The sequence below is a fragment of the Colletotrichum fructicola genome (genome assembly GCF_000319635.2).
Source record: "Colletotrichum fructicola Nara gc5 chromosome Unknown KSG_Nara_v1_contig04, whole genome shotgun sequence".
Lineage (NCBI taxonomy): Eukaryota > Fungi > Ascomycota > Sordariomycetes > Glomerellales > Glomerellaceae > Colletotrichum > Colletotrichum fructicola.
The window spans coordinates 2,774,209-2,792,492 of NW_027094054.1; the positions used below are offsets into that span (position 1 = coordinate 2,774,209).

The 18,284-nt window shown below is 53.1% G+C and overlaps 1 protein-coding gene across 1 annotated transcript; it reads right to left on the reverse strand.

Annotated features, from left to right (window-relative positions):
* Positions 1 to 6,798: 6,798 nt before the first annotated feature.
* Positions 6,799 to 8,976, reverse strand: CGGC5_v007590 (FAD-linked oxidoreductase ZEB1; the record flags this gene model as incomplete). The annotated part of the gene is made up of 7 exons (XM_032034288.1): positions 6,799 to 6,975; positions 7,037 to 7,267; positions 7,337 to 8,026; positions 8,088 to 8,271; positions 8,328 to 8,351; positions 8,414 to 8,832; positions 8,905 to 8,976. 7 exons carry the CDS (start codon positions 8,974 to 8,976, stop codon positions 6,799 to 6,801), a joined length of 1,797 nt encoding a protein of 598 aa, XP_031886775.1.
* Positions 8,977 to 18,284: the final 9,308 nt, after the last annotated feature.

Consider the following 18,284-nt stretch of genomic DNA (forward strand, 5'->3'; position numbering starts at 1 on the left):
AGCCGGCACTGGATGGGAAGGGGCAGGATGGGACAGAGCTAAAAATTAAATGCAAAAGCAAAAGACGAAAGTATCCATCGATGGATGGATGGAGGATGGGATTCGCGAGCGAGTGTGTGGTGTGTCCTCAGGTCCTCAGGACCTCAGGACCTCAGGACCTCAGGTCTTTCTTCGGGACCTCAGGACTCAGGAGTCAGTCAGGATTTGCACTCGTCGGCCACTGCAATTGCCTTTCTTTCCATGCCTGTTGGGAAGAAACGGAGCTCTTTCTCTCGTTGCTGCCGGATACTGGAGCTCTGCTGGAGCTTCCATGTCTCCCGCATGTCATGACAAGCCTTACTTGGGTACTAGGTAGTAAGTAAGGCAGCTTGGGCCCTTTTTCCAGACATGTCTTTCTCATCACCACTTACACCCGATGGATGCTTCCCATCACCACCATCGTCTGACGACACTCCCCTCATCTCAAACAGTTCACGGCTCTGCTTCTACCTTCCACACGAGGACTCTTCCACTGCGTGCATGTATCCGCAAGGACACCATCACCATCCCAGTCCTCTTCTCCTCTCCTGCACCGCTGCTGTACATGCAAGCCGCACGGCACATTTCACATTTCACATTCACATCACTGCTTCCTGGTCAAGCCCTGGCTCCTCGCCGCCGCCCATGTGGTCCAGCAGTGGCTCTAGCCAGACCCTTCCAGCCAGCTAGAGCTGCCCAAGCATCATTGACACCCACAAACGAACCACAGCGGACCACCCGTTGAACGCCAACAAATGTGTCGTGGATACCTACTGCGTAGGTGCTGCGGGCCGTAGGCGCGCCTGCCACCGTGACCGACCGCAAACGTCCAATCTTGAACAGCGCTCGTCATTGACTGGAGCCCCGGATCCCAGAGGCCCAACCTCAGTATCCCCTACCAGCAGCACACCGCCTTCGCTCTGCCCTATCAAAGACCATCTCGCTTCTCTGCTTTTACGCATCCCGAGCCATATCACATGGCTCTTTCCACCATTCACTGATACCCAAATCCTTCAGGCCACCATCGAGATTGTTCTCATGAGCAACAACAACATTGGCTCCCGCCAGATATCGCGCCGCCCCGGAGCTATCCAGTCAGCTCTTGCAGCAGTTAGCAGCAGCAGCAGCAGCAAGAAAGCTTGCGTTGGGCTTCATCTTCGTCTACTTCCTCCAGACAGCACCGGAGTCTCCACCGTCCAGAAAGCAAAAAGGCCACTGGCCAGGCGGTTTGGTGGGGAATCTGCAGGGAAGTCCAGCACCTTAATCTGGACAAATGAGCTGCGAGGCCAGGGATGCACGGCTCTCGGGCAATACGCCTTCAGGGGTCCTACGAACCATTTGCAGCTAGACGACTCAAGGAGGCTGGTTGGTCCAGCAGGAATAGGGGATGGCCTTGCCTACAAGTCCAGAGCCAAACGCCGCCTTCGCCCAAACCACCGCCGTTAGTCGCCTTAGTCTCGCCCCGGATCCAGCTCCTAGGGGACACCAACGAGGTCACAGGCCTCGCACGCGTGCCTGTCTCAAACATGGAACATCGCTGCCGCGGGAGGCTTCTCGCAGGAACACCACAAACATGACGACTCACTTCAACTCACAAGTCAACAGCCAACGACTACCACATCGAGACGCAGAAAGCAACGGCACACACATACGTCGTCCAGACCTCGTCGACGAGACGCTTTGCCGCTTCCATTGGCGCAAATTTGCGCAAATAGGGGCTGGGCTGGGAACAGTACAATACGGCGGCGATCCTCGACCTCGACTCGCATCCGCCCCGGCCTCAAATCCACGCAGAGACTTCAGATGTGATATTATCGCTCCATCCACGGACGGGTCCCTCTCGTCTCCCACATAGCAGCCCGCTTCCCCTTTACTTAGTACGCCGTCGCCGTTGAGTCGGTGCGCTTGCTCACGTCGTGGGGGCAGGCCGTAAGCAGCCTACCAATCGGCTGACAGCTGCCTGCCAAACTGCTCGTGTCCAGCGTGAGCCCGGTGCCAGCTAATAAACCGTCCGGCTGCTGTACGAATGACGGGACGAGGCTCGAGCTCTTCTCCTCAGAATCCACCCTTGCCGTTGCTGGGACTCGAGTCCCAATTCTGCAGCTTTCAGCAACCTGAAGTTGATAGTGGACCGACCACCTTGCTCAGGATGGTGCAGCCCCATAAATGCACTTGCAAGGGGTCTGCAGGTCATCGTGAGATTTCTAGCTTTCCGGCATGCAAGACAGCTAAGACAACCACCTCTCTGTTATCCACGACGCCGCTTTCACTCAGAACGCCTTTCCAGTTGTTTCCCTCAACTGAAAATCGAAGCGTTGTCAACTTCCCTGCCGATATCCTCGCTTTCATTATGGGATGGAGCCACTAGTTGTGCCGATCGCCCTCAAACTGGGGGCTCAAAAGACTAGGATCGTTCAGCAAGACATCGCTGGCAACGGCGCAAAATCCCCCGGTCAGATACGGCGCGAGCGGCAAACCCACGACACCCACAGAAACATCAAACAAATACGCCTCTATCTCCAAGTCTCGAAAGTAAGTTGAGCGAAACGCTAGAAAACTGTTCTAGATCCCCTCTGTTCTGCAACTTGCGACCTCAACGTTACTAGTTAGCCAACCACACCAAACACAAGTTCTCGCTCGTGCGACACTTGGCCGAAGTGTGTCGTTGCTTTACCTAGATACTTCTACCTTTGAATGCTATCTTATGTGGGTGACACCGGAGTCATTATCCAACAAGCAGCATCGAATGGCTCCTCAAGTTCATAGCGCCAGGGATGACAGCGGCAAGCGTAGCCAGCCTTCTTTCTGTGCGCGTTCCTCCTCCCGAGTCCGTAGGATTTCCCCGGCAGGGATCGCGGGGACCTGACACGTCCCGAGTGCGCCCTTCTCATTGCTTGAGTCTCTGTTGCTGTCGTCTCCAAGACAAAGGCAATCACCGTCTCCACGCAGAGATCTACATCTGCCACAGTGATCAGATGGCGCGAAAACAATCGTGTCGATGGCTCGGGCTATTTTCCGCACTAACAAGTCAAGGTGGTGTTCTACCCCTTTCTCATGCTTCATGGTGCAACTTCATCATCTTGGGCAAAACACATGGCGCACGGATGATTTCATCTTCCGTAGCTCCCGAGGATCGCTCCAGGAAGAGCACGGTTTTGGTCTTTCAGCGCAGCCTGCTCCTTCGGTCTCTGGGCATATCAAACTTCTGACGAAAGTACACGACAGACGGGATGTGGAGTCGGCCGGTTGACCACAATCCCAATTCCCTCATCTGAACAGGGGCTCCTGCAACCGCACGGCCTTGGAATCCTGACTGACCTGCCTCAGCTCATTCTCAGTCAGCAACTGGATTGCCTGTTTGGCATTCCTTCAGCCACACTTGGTGGCCCTGTGATACATTCTGGTCAAGGGCTGTTGGGGCCATGTCGCAACGATCTGGGTCGGCTGTCAGGTCAGTCGGAGACCGGGACTTCAATGAGCACGCAATGGCCCAAACAAGGTATCGAGTCCATCGGCAACGTTTCCGAGAAACAGAGCCCCCATCTATATCGCTATCAATATACGTCAAGCCAGTCTTTTCCGCGTACCGAAAAGAGCCTTTCTCTGGCTGACGTTCGCAAACTATCGACAGTCAAAACGAAACATTCTCAGGGTCTCGGTTGACTTGATCGCAATTTGAATCGTCGTTTACTGGTCGCACGGTTCGGACGAACACAAGACAGGCCTCTCGTAGCCGTCGGTTCGCGTCATTTTACAACAACCCGGCCAGATAAATCCTGTTTCCGTCAAGCGTACCCAGGCTCTGCTCGGGCTCACGATGCCCGCCTTGGACGAGTAGGCGCGCCGATGGTCCCAACGCCCCGGCAAGGCATCTTATTGTCCGAGGGCGTTAAGAATCGCCATGCTTCGGTGACGGAAATAGATTGTGACACTCTCACGCAGCTTCTTGGTTGCCCTTTTCGGGAAAGGGAGCCAGTCAGCGAGCTGTCACGGGCGTCGAGTAACATCTGAAGTAAGTTCAGTCGGAAGCTTTGTTCTGGAACTTATCCGGGTGTCACATCAGACTGCGTGGCTTCCCGGCCGTCAATCGCCCCGTGATGCCTCCGGCTAACCTTATTAACCTAACGGCTGTCGGCACGCCAATACCTCGGAAACCACATTCTCTTGTGATCTTTGCTCTCCGCTGAGATGACGCCGAATTAGCAGACTCGTCTGGCTTCTAGCCGCCGTGGCAACCGAGACTCTCGGTCTTTGGGGCATTCCTGTGAAACATTCCTGATTTAAGCGTAAATGGACTCGCGAGATCTGGGCGAAGTATGTCACTGCTATTCATTCCTTGGTTCTGTCGATCCGGGCGATAGGCTGGCGAGCTGAGCTTGGCAGTTTTTTTGTTTCATCGAGATGTGTCGGTCCAAGTCAGATGTCTCGGAGCAGGTCTTGTTGCGCATGTGCTGCCACGTAAGGTGGGCGGTTGCTGAAAATACCAGACTTTGCGACAACGAGCTTGGCTGTCGTGGCAACGTTGATCAGAGGTAAGCATGCTTCAGGCAGCGTCTTGGCAGTTGGAAAGAAACCTTTCAGCTCGCCTCAGCTTCGGCATCATTTTTTTTTGCGATGAATTGTTTCTCAACACGGCTGTGCTTGGCAAAGTCTAGGTTGCCGAGGTACTAATCCAGATGCTCAATATCCAGGCGAAAGTTCTGATAAGTCTGAGTGTTCATCTTCTTCCATGTGCTACATGCTCAGAAGGTGGCATGCCCAGAGTGTTGATGAAATTTGCCAGAGATGATATGTATGTTGCTCGGAATGATGGTTGTGGGGTAGAAACTATGGTTGATGATACAGCTCACAGAGCCACACTTGCATTGATTTCAGGAAGAGTGCTTGAGCAGCAGTGGGTATAAATGGCACAATCATTGAGCATGATCCTGATGTTCGACAATGATCATCCAACCGGGTGTGTTGGATGCTCTCCACATCTATGGGAACTCAGTGCGCTTCCGCGTGGTCACACTTCTGTCTCTCTCTCAAGGCGAGGTGTTTACGTGATGCTGGACTGTATGGAACATCACATTGTTTCCTTTGTCCCGCATCATTAACCTTTCATCTTCTACCTAATACGATGAATAAGTCACAGACGCGTTCACAAGTAAACAATGGGACAGTAGCTGGGTGTCAAAAGTTGATGTCGGCCGTAAGTGTATTGTTAATGTGTTACTATGTGTTGCTTCTTCCGTCAACACCGCTCATTGCTGTGTGAGTTCTCGATAGCTTAGCTGATATATCGTCAATCTTTATATGTGTAGATTCTCTGTACGTTTTGTGGGATTCATTACCCTCTTCTCCTGCCATGGAAGTCTGCGGTTGTGTGTTTGGTTTCCTGTGATGGCTCTTGTGCAATGATTAGATTCAGAGCGGCCCTTGAAATTGTAGCTGTCAAGGGAAAGCCCTTAGGACTTCAAGAACCGAAGACTGATGCTTGGATATAAAGCGCTCTCAGGGTAGGAGTTTTGAACAACAAACCAAGCCGAATGGTCGTGCTACCAATTTGGTGTGGTCAGCTTGGTGTCCTCTAATAATATAAAATCCCCGTCCCCCGAGTGCTGTCTAATAAAGATCAAAATACGTCTTGCAATATCAACCTGGCGTTCGCCCTTGGTTTCGCTATCTCTGACGTATTTGGATGTGATACATATCTAGGATATTGGATTTGCTGGTCCCTCCGCAGCTCACGGCCTTCAGTAACTCATAACGCGAAGTTGCTTGCCGTTCTATAAGACAAAATCAGGAAAGCGGCCTTAATGTTGTTCCCTCCTGGATCCGAGGTTGTTCCGGAGAAGAAGCCGCCATTTTATACTGAGACTGCCGGATGTACGGGCATTCGACCATGTCCTAAGATCGATGTCGTAGGGATGGGGATATCAGGCGACTGCCTGAGACATAAAACACAACTCCGTAGCTTCTCCCCATTGCTTTCTCCACGACCAAGAAATTGTCTGCTTGGCTATATGATGCATTGAAGTATCAACAGCACCCCAATGTATAAATCCCGGCGGCTTAAATCGTAGGAAAATGTGACCGCCATGAGCCCTGCCCAATGCCATCCGGCATTATCGCCGTCTTCAGTTTATTCGACGAGGCATTCTAGTATACGTTAGATTGGTTAGTTTTGCGCGTGTTTGTCCGCGGAACAACCAAGCAGGAGACGGTAATTCGATCCCCGTAGATTCTCTGAAATTGAACGCCTGCAAACGATCTGGAAGCACACATGATTGTGGTGTGTTCCAGAAGGAACGCTTTCGGGGCGCCACTCTTCCATTTTATACGTAGAAGCAACGTCCACTCCATCAGGAAAACAGATGAGAACATCACGCAAAAGAGATAAGTCACGTTTTCGCTAGTGACTGTCTTCATTGTTCTGGATTGTCGCCCATGAATCGGTCTAGTCCTCCGACCGGATATTTCTTGCCGCCGGTCGAAGATGTCCAGAATCATTAAAGTGCAGCAATCAGAAGGGACTCCGGAAATAACGTAGATGAACCTTTTATGATACGACGAGAGCCAGGCATGTTTCGGTGGCATGGCTCTCATGAACGATAACATGGTGACTACCTAGTGATATCGATATATTTGACAGAATGGTACTTGAAGTTTCGAGCATGATCCAGGAAGCGTCTCATAATGCTTTTGAAATGGGCGTGAGATGTCCCTCCTCACAGGGGGCAAAAACCCGAATGGTGAATGAGAAGCCGAATTGATGGAAGAAGACAATGCCCAGTCCTACTGGCTCGATGAGCAGCACAGACGACCATCCATAAGCTCAACCCAGTCTTCACTGCCAACAAAGCGGTGACACCACTGAATGGAGTCAGGATCATACTTCTTCTTGATCTCTCGGAGCCTGTCGTAGTTGGGACCCCAAAAGGTCCTTTGCCAGCCGGGCTCGCGGTCGTCGGCCTGTTGCAGTCAGCAAATGTCTCCATGTCTTTACGACGGGGTGGCTCTTGCGAATGCTCACCTCGTTGATGTAAGCACCCGACTCAGGGGCGAGGCTCCGTAGAGCACCGCCAACTCGCTCTGTTGCATCGTCTACGGCATACGCCACCTGAGGGTAAGCAACAGAATCGTCCCACCCCCTCGTGACGAGAAAGTGCACTACTGCCTCCCTCCAGGCGGGATCGAGGGCGTTATCGACGGGAATACTACTGGCGATCAACCCCCCTGCAATCGTGGGGTTCGAGATGCCACTCTTTCAAACTTTAGCAAGAAGTGCATGTCTGGAGAGACTGTAGTCTCGGACAAAAGGGACAAAACGTACCGAGGGGGGTTCGGCGCGAGGCCCAACGGCTTCCAGGACTTGCGCCATCTTCTGGACATTACCAGTAAGCGGCGCAGCGGGTATCAATCTCGAGACAGTTGCGCCTCCTCCACCGGCGGCACCGCTCAGTGCTGCCACCGGAAGCATCTCGTAGACTGTGAACCAGTCTGCAAAGTACGTAATGTTGGAGGTAAACGAGACCTCAGAGGCCGCATCCTTCAGCTTGGATAACACAGGCGCCGCCAGCGCTTCCGCTGTTCCGTTTGGTTTATTGTATATGAAGAAGAAGAAACTGAAGTGGAGTGATTCATAAGACAGAGGGCCTGCGACTGTATAGCAACCCTGGAAACCTCCAGCTTTAAGGGCCGGAAGCTCGGTGTGAAGCTCTGCGATCAGAGACCACCAATCCTTGACGGTGGTGTTGGGGCTTCCGTCCACGTTAAGGATCCAGGTGGTTGCTTGAGGCATCGGGTGTGCCTTGACGGTCAGCTCTGTGATGACGCCAAAAGTCCCGCCGCCGCCGCCGCGGATCGCCCAAAAGACATCGGAGTTCTGGCATCTATTGGCAGTGATGATGCCCCCTGTAGGCGTGACGACGGTTGCTTCGATGATGCTGTCGGCGCCCATTCCGTACTCGCTGGTGAGCCAGCCGTGGCCGCCGGCGACAGCCCAGCCCACGAGGCCAACGTCCTTTGTAGAGATCAGCTTCTGTAGTTTGGGTTGTCCAATGCGCGAGTCGTTGTTTGCTTACCGCGTTGGTCCCGCCGACCACGGCGACTTCATGCTCTGCAGCGGCCCGAAAAGCTTCATCATCCTGGATCCCGACGCCAAAGGTCATGGCTAACTGAGGTGTAGAGGTGGTTGAGTTGAGCGCAGGGCATCTCGGAGCAAATTCTGAATGGAATTCATGCTTCTTTAAGTTATGGGTCCAGATCCTTCCGGAAATGTGAGTGAAAGTACGGCGAGATTCGCAGTGGCAGAGAGGACCTACGACAAGATTCCATAGGCAATGCTCCTGAGAAGGAAAGGGGCAACATTGGAAAAATGTCTGGATAGCCTCGTACAGATCAAACTCACTTGGACGACCCATGACCAGTATTCTTGACGTTCAGACGCAGATTGTGCTCGCGAGCAAACTTGATGGCGGCTTGGACGTCTTCCGCACTGGTCACATTGACGGAGTACGCAGGATAACGGCCCATGGTACATCCTCGGGAACCTGCCAAAGGGTCACCGAAGGGATTGGTGCCGTTTTCATGGATTGGATTGCAGCTGTTGTTCGCATACCATGGGGAGTGGACGCTCACTGGGTCAGATGAGTGGAAGGCGGCTGTGGTCCAATTTGAGAGGACTGCTTGGCAGGCAGCTTCGTCGTAGTTTGGCTGGTCCTTGTAGCAGACTGACCTAGGAAGGACGGTCTTGAGAAGCCTTCCGGAAATGGTCTCGTTGAGGGCCGTCCACACTGCGTCCGAAGGCCAGCAAGAGTCGCCGGGGGCCTGTTTAACTTAGCGGTTCTTTCTAGTTTCCATATTGCTTGTCTAAGAATTCCAAGATGAGTAAGTACTTACGCATTTGCAGTCCGATGCGTTTGCGGGCTTGGTAGCAGCGACAGCTACTGCACAAAGTTGACCGAATCTCATCGCAAGAGGCTCGATAATTCGTGACCGATGTGAAAGATGTCTTGTTCATGGGGATAAACATGTTGTCCTTCAATGATATGGCCAATCTGATTATATACTATTCCAATTTGTCTGTTCCAATTTGTCTGCTGAGAAATTGCGGGCTGTTGCAGTTTTCCATGCGTCACGACGGCGATTTGATAGTACAGCTCATTGCATACGAGGAAGATGCTGTTGCAATACGCGAATTCACGTATTGAACTTCAGTGCAGGCAGTGCAAGTGGGCGCTCATAACGCTTGGCCATTGGCTCAGCATATAGCCGACTGCACGTACTTCACAGGCATCCAACTTCCTCTTGCTGCTCTTTTGCCCTTCGAGCATAGTGTTCTATGTTCTATGTAACTCTACAGTCTCTATTTCTTGAGAAGCTGGGCGATTTAGTATCTTGTCTTGTGCCTGACAATGGCAGATCCTGACCAAGTTTTTTGAACACTCGTATCTAGCGGCATCTATCTAAAGTCGCTACCCCGACTATTACTAAATCTACTAAGATACTTCATCTTGGCTTAAAAGCACTAATCTAGCTATCAATTTATGTAATAAGAAATAAGGTTGAACCGTCGATCTCATAGAAATTTCTGTTAGGGATGCGGTAAATAAAAACGACGTCGTGTGAAGGTACGCGTGTCCGTGGCTTATGCCGCTATTCACCGGAAGTTGCGGTGAGGCTTAAGCTATCTCTTATTTCAAGGAACGGCACCTGGTATGCTGAACACGCTCCCCGGCTACAAAGCAGGCCGATAGCCTGTTTAACACTCAGAGGGCTCATGTCGATTCGCTCTCTTTGATGACATCTTAGGCTACTACCTCAAATGTCAATTCGCTGTGCACCTATGGTAGTCCTCATTGACCACCGAATATCTTGTCTAGTTTCTGGTGCAAAGAATGCCGAATGAGATATAATCGATAGGTGGCAACCCTTGAGGCCCTCGTCTCGACCACACGCTTTCGTCAATAAGCCGCAGTCATCGTGAATACCGAGTGAAGGTCAATGCTGAAATCAAAGGCGAGCAAGATATCTGGGTATTAAAGACCTCCTGAGATGACGTAGAAGCATGCGATAGATGGGGGTATGTGATGTTTGGTTGTAAGCGCAGATCGATACGGTCGACGAACTTCGTCCTGTTCAATCTGTTCAAGCATTTCGTCCAGAAAAGATTGTGTAGGGATATGAAGTATGGGAAAACTCAAAGACCACCGACTCAGCTTCTGTTCTTCGCAGAAAGCTTGCACGGGATACGGCTCCCAATGGTGGCATGATGGCTTCGTTCGTTTCTCGCTGTGCAAACACGGTTGATAGAAGCAGGCAAAGCCAAGCTGCACCCGTAAGTACTACTTAAGAGGAGCAAAGAGACGACAAAACAGTATGCAGGAATGGAAGTGAATCAGTGATCCCCTTCCTCGCGATGCCTTTCATTTGGATACGTAGATGACGAATGGTATTGCGATGCTCAAAATCGCACAACTCTTCAGCACATACGAGTGACACCATGAGATCGAAGCTTAAGGAAGTTACCTGACGCCCTTATGATGAACAAAATGCAAGCTTTTGTCAAGATTTTTCGACGCAACCTTGAACCACAGCTTCAGCAACACCCGAGAAACGTTCAAGAGGTTGAATCCGTCCAAGGAACCTGTCTCAAGTAATACGCAGTAGCATACTTCTGCATCGAACCAAATACGCCCAGCTGGATTGCTCCGTAAGAGGGTTACTCCGAACAAACTCTGTCGAGTAACGTTTCTCTGACTCGGAGGGGAGGGCAGAAAGAGGTGTGCCGGATTTTGGAGAACAACAAGCTTAATCTCTAGCTCACGATATCCAGATAAGAAATTCACCGGAACTCAATCTGTACCCCGCCCGCTGCGACATTCAACTTCTGCGTCATTCTAGATCTGGTCTAACGTTTAGGCAAGCTATCAGTCTCTGCGATCTCTCATCTCTCATCACCCCTCGCTCACTCGCGTCGCGGTCGTATTCGAAAATCACATTCAACTCCGCCACAAGGCATTGTCGACGAGGACAAAACCCCTTTGTTTTTGTAATCCAAAATAGCATTCACCACAAAGAAAGAACGAGGCATTCAACGACAAACACCATGCCAAAACATCACCACACGAACCAAACACCATGCCCGTCGGCACCATCCGGTCACAAACCTAAAAGCGGGGCCGATTCCCCCACGGAATCCCGGCGCCTACGGATCGACGTCCGGGTCGAGGACAGCAAACACGCACACACACACGAACACCAACCAGGCACAGCCCACACCGAAGCCGTCACTTTTCTTTGTCGCGCGCCTAATAACGGCACCGAGCCTCACTCAACCCTCCTCAGCCTCGGATGGTCTAGATTCCTCCTCTTCCCCGTCCCCCTCCTCTCCCCCAAACTAATTTACTTAATCTCTGAAAGATCAATGCACGGCCGTTTTCTTGGGGGCGCGGATTAGACAGAACGATGCCCTTCAAAGCGGCAAGCCTCCACCAAAGCGAGCCTTCTCGGTCATGAATTTCCGCTTTCGGCAGGCTGATCGCGCGCGAACTTGTACATTTCCGGACGTACGTTTCTACCAGCGGCCGCGAGCGCGCAAAGGGCTTCGGGACTTTCCATCACGGGCCAACATCGAAACCGCATGTGCCGTTCCCCCTTCACTTCACTAGTCTCGCGCGTGAACAACTCGAAGATTAATTCTTCCGTCTGGGAGAACCCCGTCGACGTCTTCTTCGCACATGGCCCAAACCGGGACCATCCCCAGAGGCAAGACACAACGACACAAAGTCGTCATCCGCCCGTCTCTATCTCCCCCCTTTCTGTGACAACAACCACAAATGATCTGTCGTGATCGGAGTCACAGCTGCCAACCTAAAGCCGCACAAAGTTTGAACCATCCCCCCCTCACACACCCCCAACGGGCACGCAGGAAGGAAGTTACCAACGCAGCGGGTTCGGGGTGGTGCGCGGCCAACGGGGAAGGGGGACCGACCAACAGCCAACGACGACGCGTTAAGGTTCAAAAGTCTTTCGGGCTTGCGGGACGTCTTGCGTCTCATCGAACTCGTTGGGGGTTGGAAGGGCTGCCGTGGAGGGAGGGGAATTGGGCCGCCATGCGGTCAGTGAAAAGACAGAGACGCAGAGATGTGCCGTGCCGCGTAGAGAATTAGCTCATGAGATGTCCGTCCGGTTCGGTATCGTGTGTCGCATCGCATCGTATCGCCAAGTCGTTACGAAGTGCCTTGGTTGCAAAGGTCCTCCTCCTTCGGCACAACTTGCACCACCACACGTTCAGACCGTTGCGTCTGTTGTTTTGGGCTGGGCATTTGCGTGTATGACTGCTTCGCATAGCGGTTAAGGCACACAGGACTTCATCACCAGGGCGACGCCGTCGCGGACCAAGTGGGCGAGCAGAATGCTGAAACAGCATGTCGCCGGTTTCGTGTCCGTGCCTGGACCGCCCGCTCCCAGGGGGGAGAGAAAGGCCGGGGGCGGACCAGCATCGCCGCCCTCCTTCCCAGGGGCCTGGCCTTGGCCCGGGGTTCGGGTCAGGCACGAGAGGAAGCAGAGAGATCATGCCAGCATCGCCTGTTTGATCCGCAGCGATCAAGTTTGGCGAGGCCACACGGGCTAGTTAGTGTAGAGGCGCGACGTGGAGGGGGACTGGAAGGGGAGGGAAAATAAAAGTAGGGCCGCAAACTATGGGATGGCACAACGGGCCAGTAGCGCAAGCTGAGACGATGGGAGGGGGTGGCAAGAGATCAAGATGATAATTCAGACTTAATTCACACCCCCTGGGCTGGGAGGAGGCTGCGCACTGCATCTCTCGTGAGAGATACAGAGAGAGTTGTCAGATGGAAGTTTGTTTGATGTTCCAATTGTCCCGCGGAGGGGATGAGAATCATCAAACGGTAACCTCGGACGCGGGCAGCATCTGTTCGAAACCCGCACACGGCAGAAGTCTCCGAATTCACTTCATCAACTCACAACGGCCGCCGCCGCGGAACGGGCCCCAGAGCGGCAGGAAGGTTTTTCTGTCCCTCTTGTTTCTGACATTCCCATGGAGAGTCTCCGAGACGGAAGCCGGGAGCGAAAGAGAGAGAGAGAGAGAGAGAGAGAGAGAGAGAGAGAGAGAGAGAGAGAGAGAGAGAGAGAGAGAGAAGAGAGGATAGAGTGGGGTTTCGCAACGAGCCGCAGACAGAGAGCAGACAAGCCGGGATTGCCCAACAAGGCCTGGACCGCGCGTTACCGCCCCCCTCCCCGATACGGTAACTGGACCGTGTTGAGGCGCATGAAGCAATAGTGTGGCCTCTCAGGGCTGAGAGACCGAAAGAGTGCAGAGACGCGTTGCGTTGCCTCGCCTTGCGGTTGCGTGTCTCTTTATGGGATGAGACGGGAAGACGAGGGGCGGACGGTTTGACGGACGCCGTTGTCGTTTTTAGCAACCACCAACCAACTATCGGTCAACCATAAAAAGAAAAAAAAAAGAAGAGACGAGGTTGGGCATTGCTACTGAATACGACCTCTAGTTCATGCGCTGGCCTTGTCAGCCTTGTTCGTCGTTTTGGCGTCACGTTCTCTCTCGCATTGCTCGGGCGACGGAGCAGGATTTAGAAGTAGCAGATATGAGCATGCCTCTTTCCAATGTGTCCCAGACGGTTGTCCCCAAAACGGAAAGACGAACGTGCAATGTGAGGCTCGGCTGGCCAGCGGGCCCCCCTTTGGCAAATTAATACGGACTGGGGCAGAAGAGAGCATCGCCCTTTTTGTGGAAACCGCTCCGTCTTCTTCAGATGCTTCAGACATGGGTGAATTTTATGGGGGAGCTGCGCGGGCAGCGCGGCCGTCGTCGTTGTCGTCGTCGTCGTTGGCATGGTTCAGGTTAAGAAAGGGAAGAAGGTTGATGGCAGACGGGGGTGGAGATGGGATTCATTCTTGCAGATGTGAGGAAGAGAGAGAAGGGGGTGGGAGGGGAGGCAATCATTCGAACGAAAGGGGATCGGGAGATCGGGCGGAGACACTTCATCATTTTGATGCTCGATATAGCATCTTGTCTATTTTGCTTCGCCCGTGGGAACAGGTTCACCTGATGGTCCAAGGTCCTCCGTTGCGCGCATGCCAACGGGACGGAGGAGTGCCCACGCCCACGCGAAACCGTTGGGAAAGGGGAGAAGGCAAAGATCTGGGAAGGGGTCTGCTTGACTGCAGGTGCCTTACTGATATTACGATAATGCGCGCGTCGTAAGGCAGGTCAGGTGGACACGTACAACGTAAGAACGCGTCGTGTTCCTGCGCTCGGGGCCGAAATGACCGTTTTATTTCGGGATCCGGGAGAGCTAAGCCCACGGGGCAGCATGAGCAAGCAGTCTGGCTGCGACTCTTCTTTATCTGACGAACGGGCGAAGAGGGGCGTGGGATGTCGTCAACTCGTGAAGATGATGTGCATCAGCGTCACGGGCTAGTGGGGGGAAGACGACGGGTTGGTTTGCGTTATGTGAGATCATGACGCATCTCGTGGGATTTGGATTCGCGAGTTGGTGGGCATCTTTCGGATGAGGCAAGGAGGAAAAAAACATTTCAAGGCTGGCTCATGATCATCGCGAACCCTAATTGATGAGGCTCATCACAATCAACTGGAGCCTCAGAGCCGTGAACCCGTGCATGTAGATGGTACACTACGCCGTACTTGGGTACGTGGAGTCGCTGGTGGCCTTGCATGGGTTGAATCAATCGGTAAATCGCTGAAGTGAGGGCGGGCAGCTAAAACACCCCCGGATTACTGCGACAAGGGGCTGTTTGTTCCTGCGTCGACAATCCATATTGGAGGGTGTTGTTGGACCCGTTTTGCAGCATGTCGGGGAATTGCAAGTCGTCAAAAGGGCCCTCTGGGCAATCTTGGTCTGTGTTGCGAAGAAGAGAGAGAGAGAGAGAGAGAGGACAAATCGAGTCAAGAGTGCGGCCAAACCAGATGCGGTCACCTGCAGAGTCGTAATTTGCAGATTAGACGCCCGAAATAGACGCGAGCACGATGGCAACGCCGGGAATGGGATGTTCCCTGCACGAGGGGAACGGACGGTGTTGCTCGACGAACAGACCGACATTTTCGCACTACCGAGAGGCTGTCAATTTGTGCTTATGTCAGTGGGTGATTTGCTGACGAGATGCTGCTTACCTCACACCTCGATCGTCGGCCAACGACCAACGACGACTTCACATTTTCCTCGAGCCGCCGTGACCTGCCTCTGCTGGAAAGTTGCCGAAGACCGGGGCCCTGCTGCTGCCAATCGTGACTTGCCGCTGCCACTTTTCCCGGACGTGGCCCATCGATGTGGATCCCCTTCCCAACCGTCCAGGGGGTCCCCGTTGTTTCAGATTCGCCAAGACGTCGAGGAAAATAGCTTCAAATTTCTCCCAAGGCACGACGGTCCCAATCTCGACGGTGCGCTGGAGGGTGGGGGGATGATGGACGAGTTGCAGTTACAGTTGCAGTGGCAGTGGCAGTGGCAGCAGCGACTGTGACTGCTGCCGCTACTGCTCGCTGTTCGCCCAAGCCACAGTTTCACAGTTTCACGGCTAACCAACCAACCACACGCATCCGTTTCCGCTCTACCCAGGACATTCCACCCAGTGACACGCACCTCAGCCCAACAGCGGCTTGTCTCAAATCACGCCAGCCTCTTGGGAAGGCAGTCCCCCCGTCCCCAAAACCATGTACGATCTACTTGCCGCGTTCCTTCAGCGGACTGAATGAAGGGTCGGGCAAGCCACATATTACCAAGGGGGTATGTAGTTTGTGTGTGTGAGAAGGGTGCGTCGGTTTTTGCTGTGCGGATTAGCGAGGAGGCAAAACAAGCCTCGTGATCTTATTCTTTTTTTTTTTTGTCCCTTTCCCTTTTGCGCGCTAGAGACCTGCGGAGTTTTTGGATCTTCGATCGCGAAATTGCGATGAGCCTGGTGGGAGTCTGAGAATGTTTTAGGACTGGGGGCTGCCGCTTTGCCGTAAGCCGCATTCCGTAAGATTAAGAAACAAAAAGAACCATCGGGTGACGGGAGGCACACACACACTCGCGTGCACATCAGTGGGAAAAAGGCCTCCAGCCTGGGATTCATGCGCGCAAGCAACCGCGACGTTCAGGGACAGGAGGAGGCTCTGCGCATCTCTTGCCGGGGATGGGAGTTGTATCAGTATCCGAGCGTCCTGGCCTTCTTTTGCCCTTTCTCCATGCACCAAACCAAAGTGATCGATCCCCCTAATCTTGATGATGTAGGCGATGACGATGATAGTTGTTCCCCTTGGGTACCGGTGGGGAGGAGTTGGTGGTTGTGCAGGCATTACATGGGACGAAACGTGGGATTCCCCCTCCAAAGACAAATAGGATGAACAAACGGTGAGTGTAAAAAATGCATGCGCGTGGTCATGACGACGGCGTTCCTAAATTTGTAGAGCACATAGTAGGAGATAATATCGACTGTTATGGCCGTCCTCACTTTACCTACCGTCAGGTGAAGGTATAATCCATGGAAAACGGGCGACGACAGCAGTCAGAGAACTCCATCGCCTGAACTACGAATTCCTCCCCTTGCCTCGGCATCTCCCATACGAGAAACCAGGGACCAGGGGGCCTTTGCAGACAAGATGAGCGGGGGAGGGATGAGGCCGGTTGTCCATTCCCACTCTGCAATTTACGCCAAGCGGCGGCAGCAGCAGCAGTAGCAAACAGCTTTTTTTGTTGCAAAGGTTGCTTTTCTGAAAAGAAATGGCTGGCCTTTGGGCACGGTGGGTGTTGTTGGTTCATGACTCTCTTCCTAGCCCTGCCACGAGAGCCAGGGCCTTCTGTTTTCAGCCGCGACGTCAAGACGATGCCAAAAATTTCCTTTGAAATTAAAGCGACTGAGCTTAAACCGCAAGGCCAACAGTCCACCGAGTAAGTTGGTCGGATCTTTTGAGATCGCCAGGCGAGGGTGGTGGTTCGCAAACCTGAACACGTATCTCTCGAACCATGTCTGTCAACTGTATCCCGGGTTGTCGTAAAGTGGAAATATCTCGCAAGCCTGTCGTGAATCGTTACGAAGCAGTAATGTGCCTGGCGCTTGTCCTGTCAACCACGTCAATGGACGGGATCTCCCTTACTCGGACAGCCGCCGACGGGATTTCAACTTCAAGGCCCTGCGCCTACTACCACATTTGTGTATGAAAGATCAACAACCGCAGGCAGAGAACGGACGACGCCGCGCCGGGCGCCCGCTTGGAGGCTCCTTTTTTAGAGTACATCACGAAATCTAGATCGGATGCAACTCCTTATATTGCGGTTCTGCCAGATCGGGGAACGAGGCGAGGGCGTTTCCGACTGATTGAACCAATGGATCACGCTCCCTCTAAAGTGCCATGCGACTTTGCAGGTAAGGCCGTTAACAACAGACGGCGAGACCGATTTGAATTGTGGTCCCCCCTCATCATCGTCCCATCAATCAACTCAAGCAAGACTCCATTTCGGGGACGCAAAAAGAAGTGGCCTCTGCTTTTTGCTACAGTACCCATTGCCGCGCAGATGGGGCGGCTGTGAGGAGTCCTTGTCGCGCGACAACCGCTTCCCAAGTGCTGCGGTAGGGCCAGTTTGATATTTCAGCGAGAGAGAGGGCTGAGGACAGAGTCAGTTTGAATGTTTTTGATTCGGCGGCTAACGCCGAGCCACAGCGCAGCATGGGGCGTGGGGAAAAAAAGGAATGGATTGGGCTGTCCGGTGGCTGACCGCAATCCTGTTCACGATGGGAGAGAGGCTCTCTCTTCTTTTTTTTCTTGATTCAGACTGAAACCGATGTGGTTGGCGGCCAAGGGGAAGATGAATGCCCCCCTACCCTCCCCGCCCCATCGCAAGGGCTGACGGGAAGGAGCCGAAAACATTTTTTGCTTGTTCTAGTCTGGCTCAAGGGGTTGGTTGGCATGCAGGAGTCGTCGGGTGAGGAGTGAATTGCATGTGTGTGTGGTTTGATCAGAGTACTTGAGGCTAAGAGAGAGAGGGGGAAAGGAGACTCTGCAACTGCGGAACGTGATTGATCGACTTCGTCGCCTTCAGGCCCAGGGGGGAAGGATCTCGGAGGGGCACATGAGCAACCGGCCGAGAGCAGCAGGAGGTTCGGATATCCCGCTTTATGGGCAACTGTAAAAATATGGGTTGCGGTGGATGGGCACGCTTCTTTCGTCAGAACCATGGTTCTGTTTAGCCTTGGTCCGGGAATGACAGCAGAGCACTGAGCAAGATCAACCAGAGAGTCGGTAT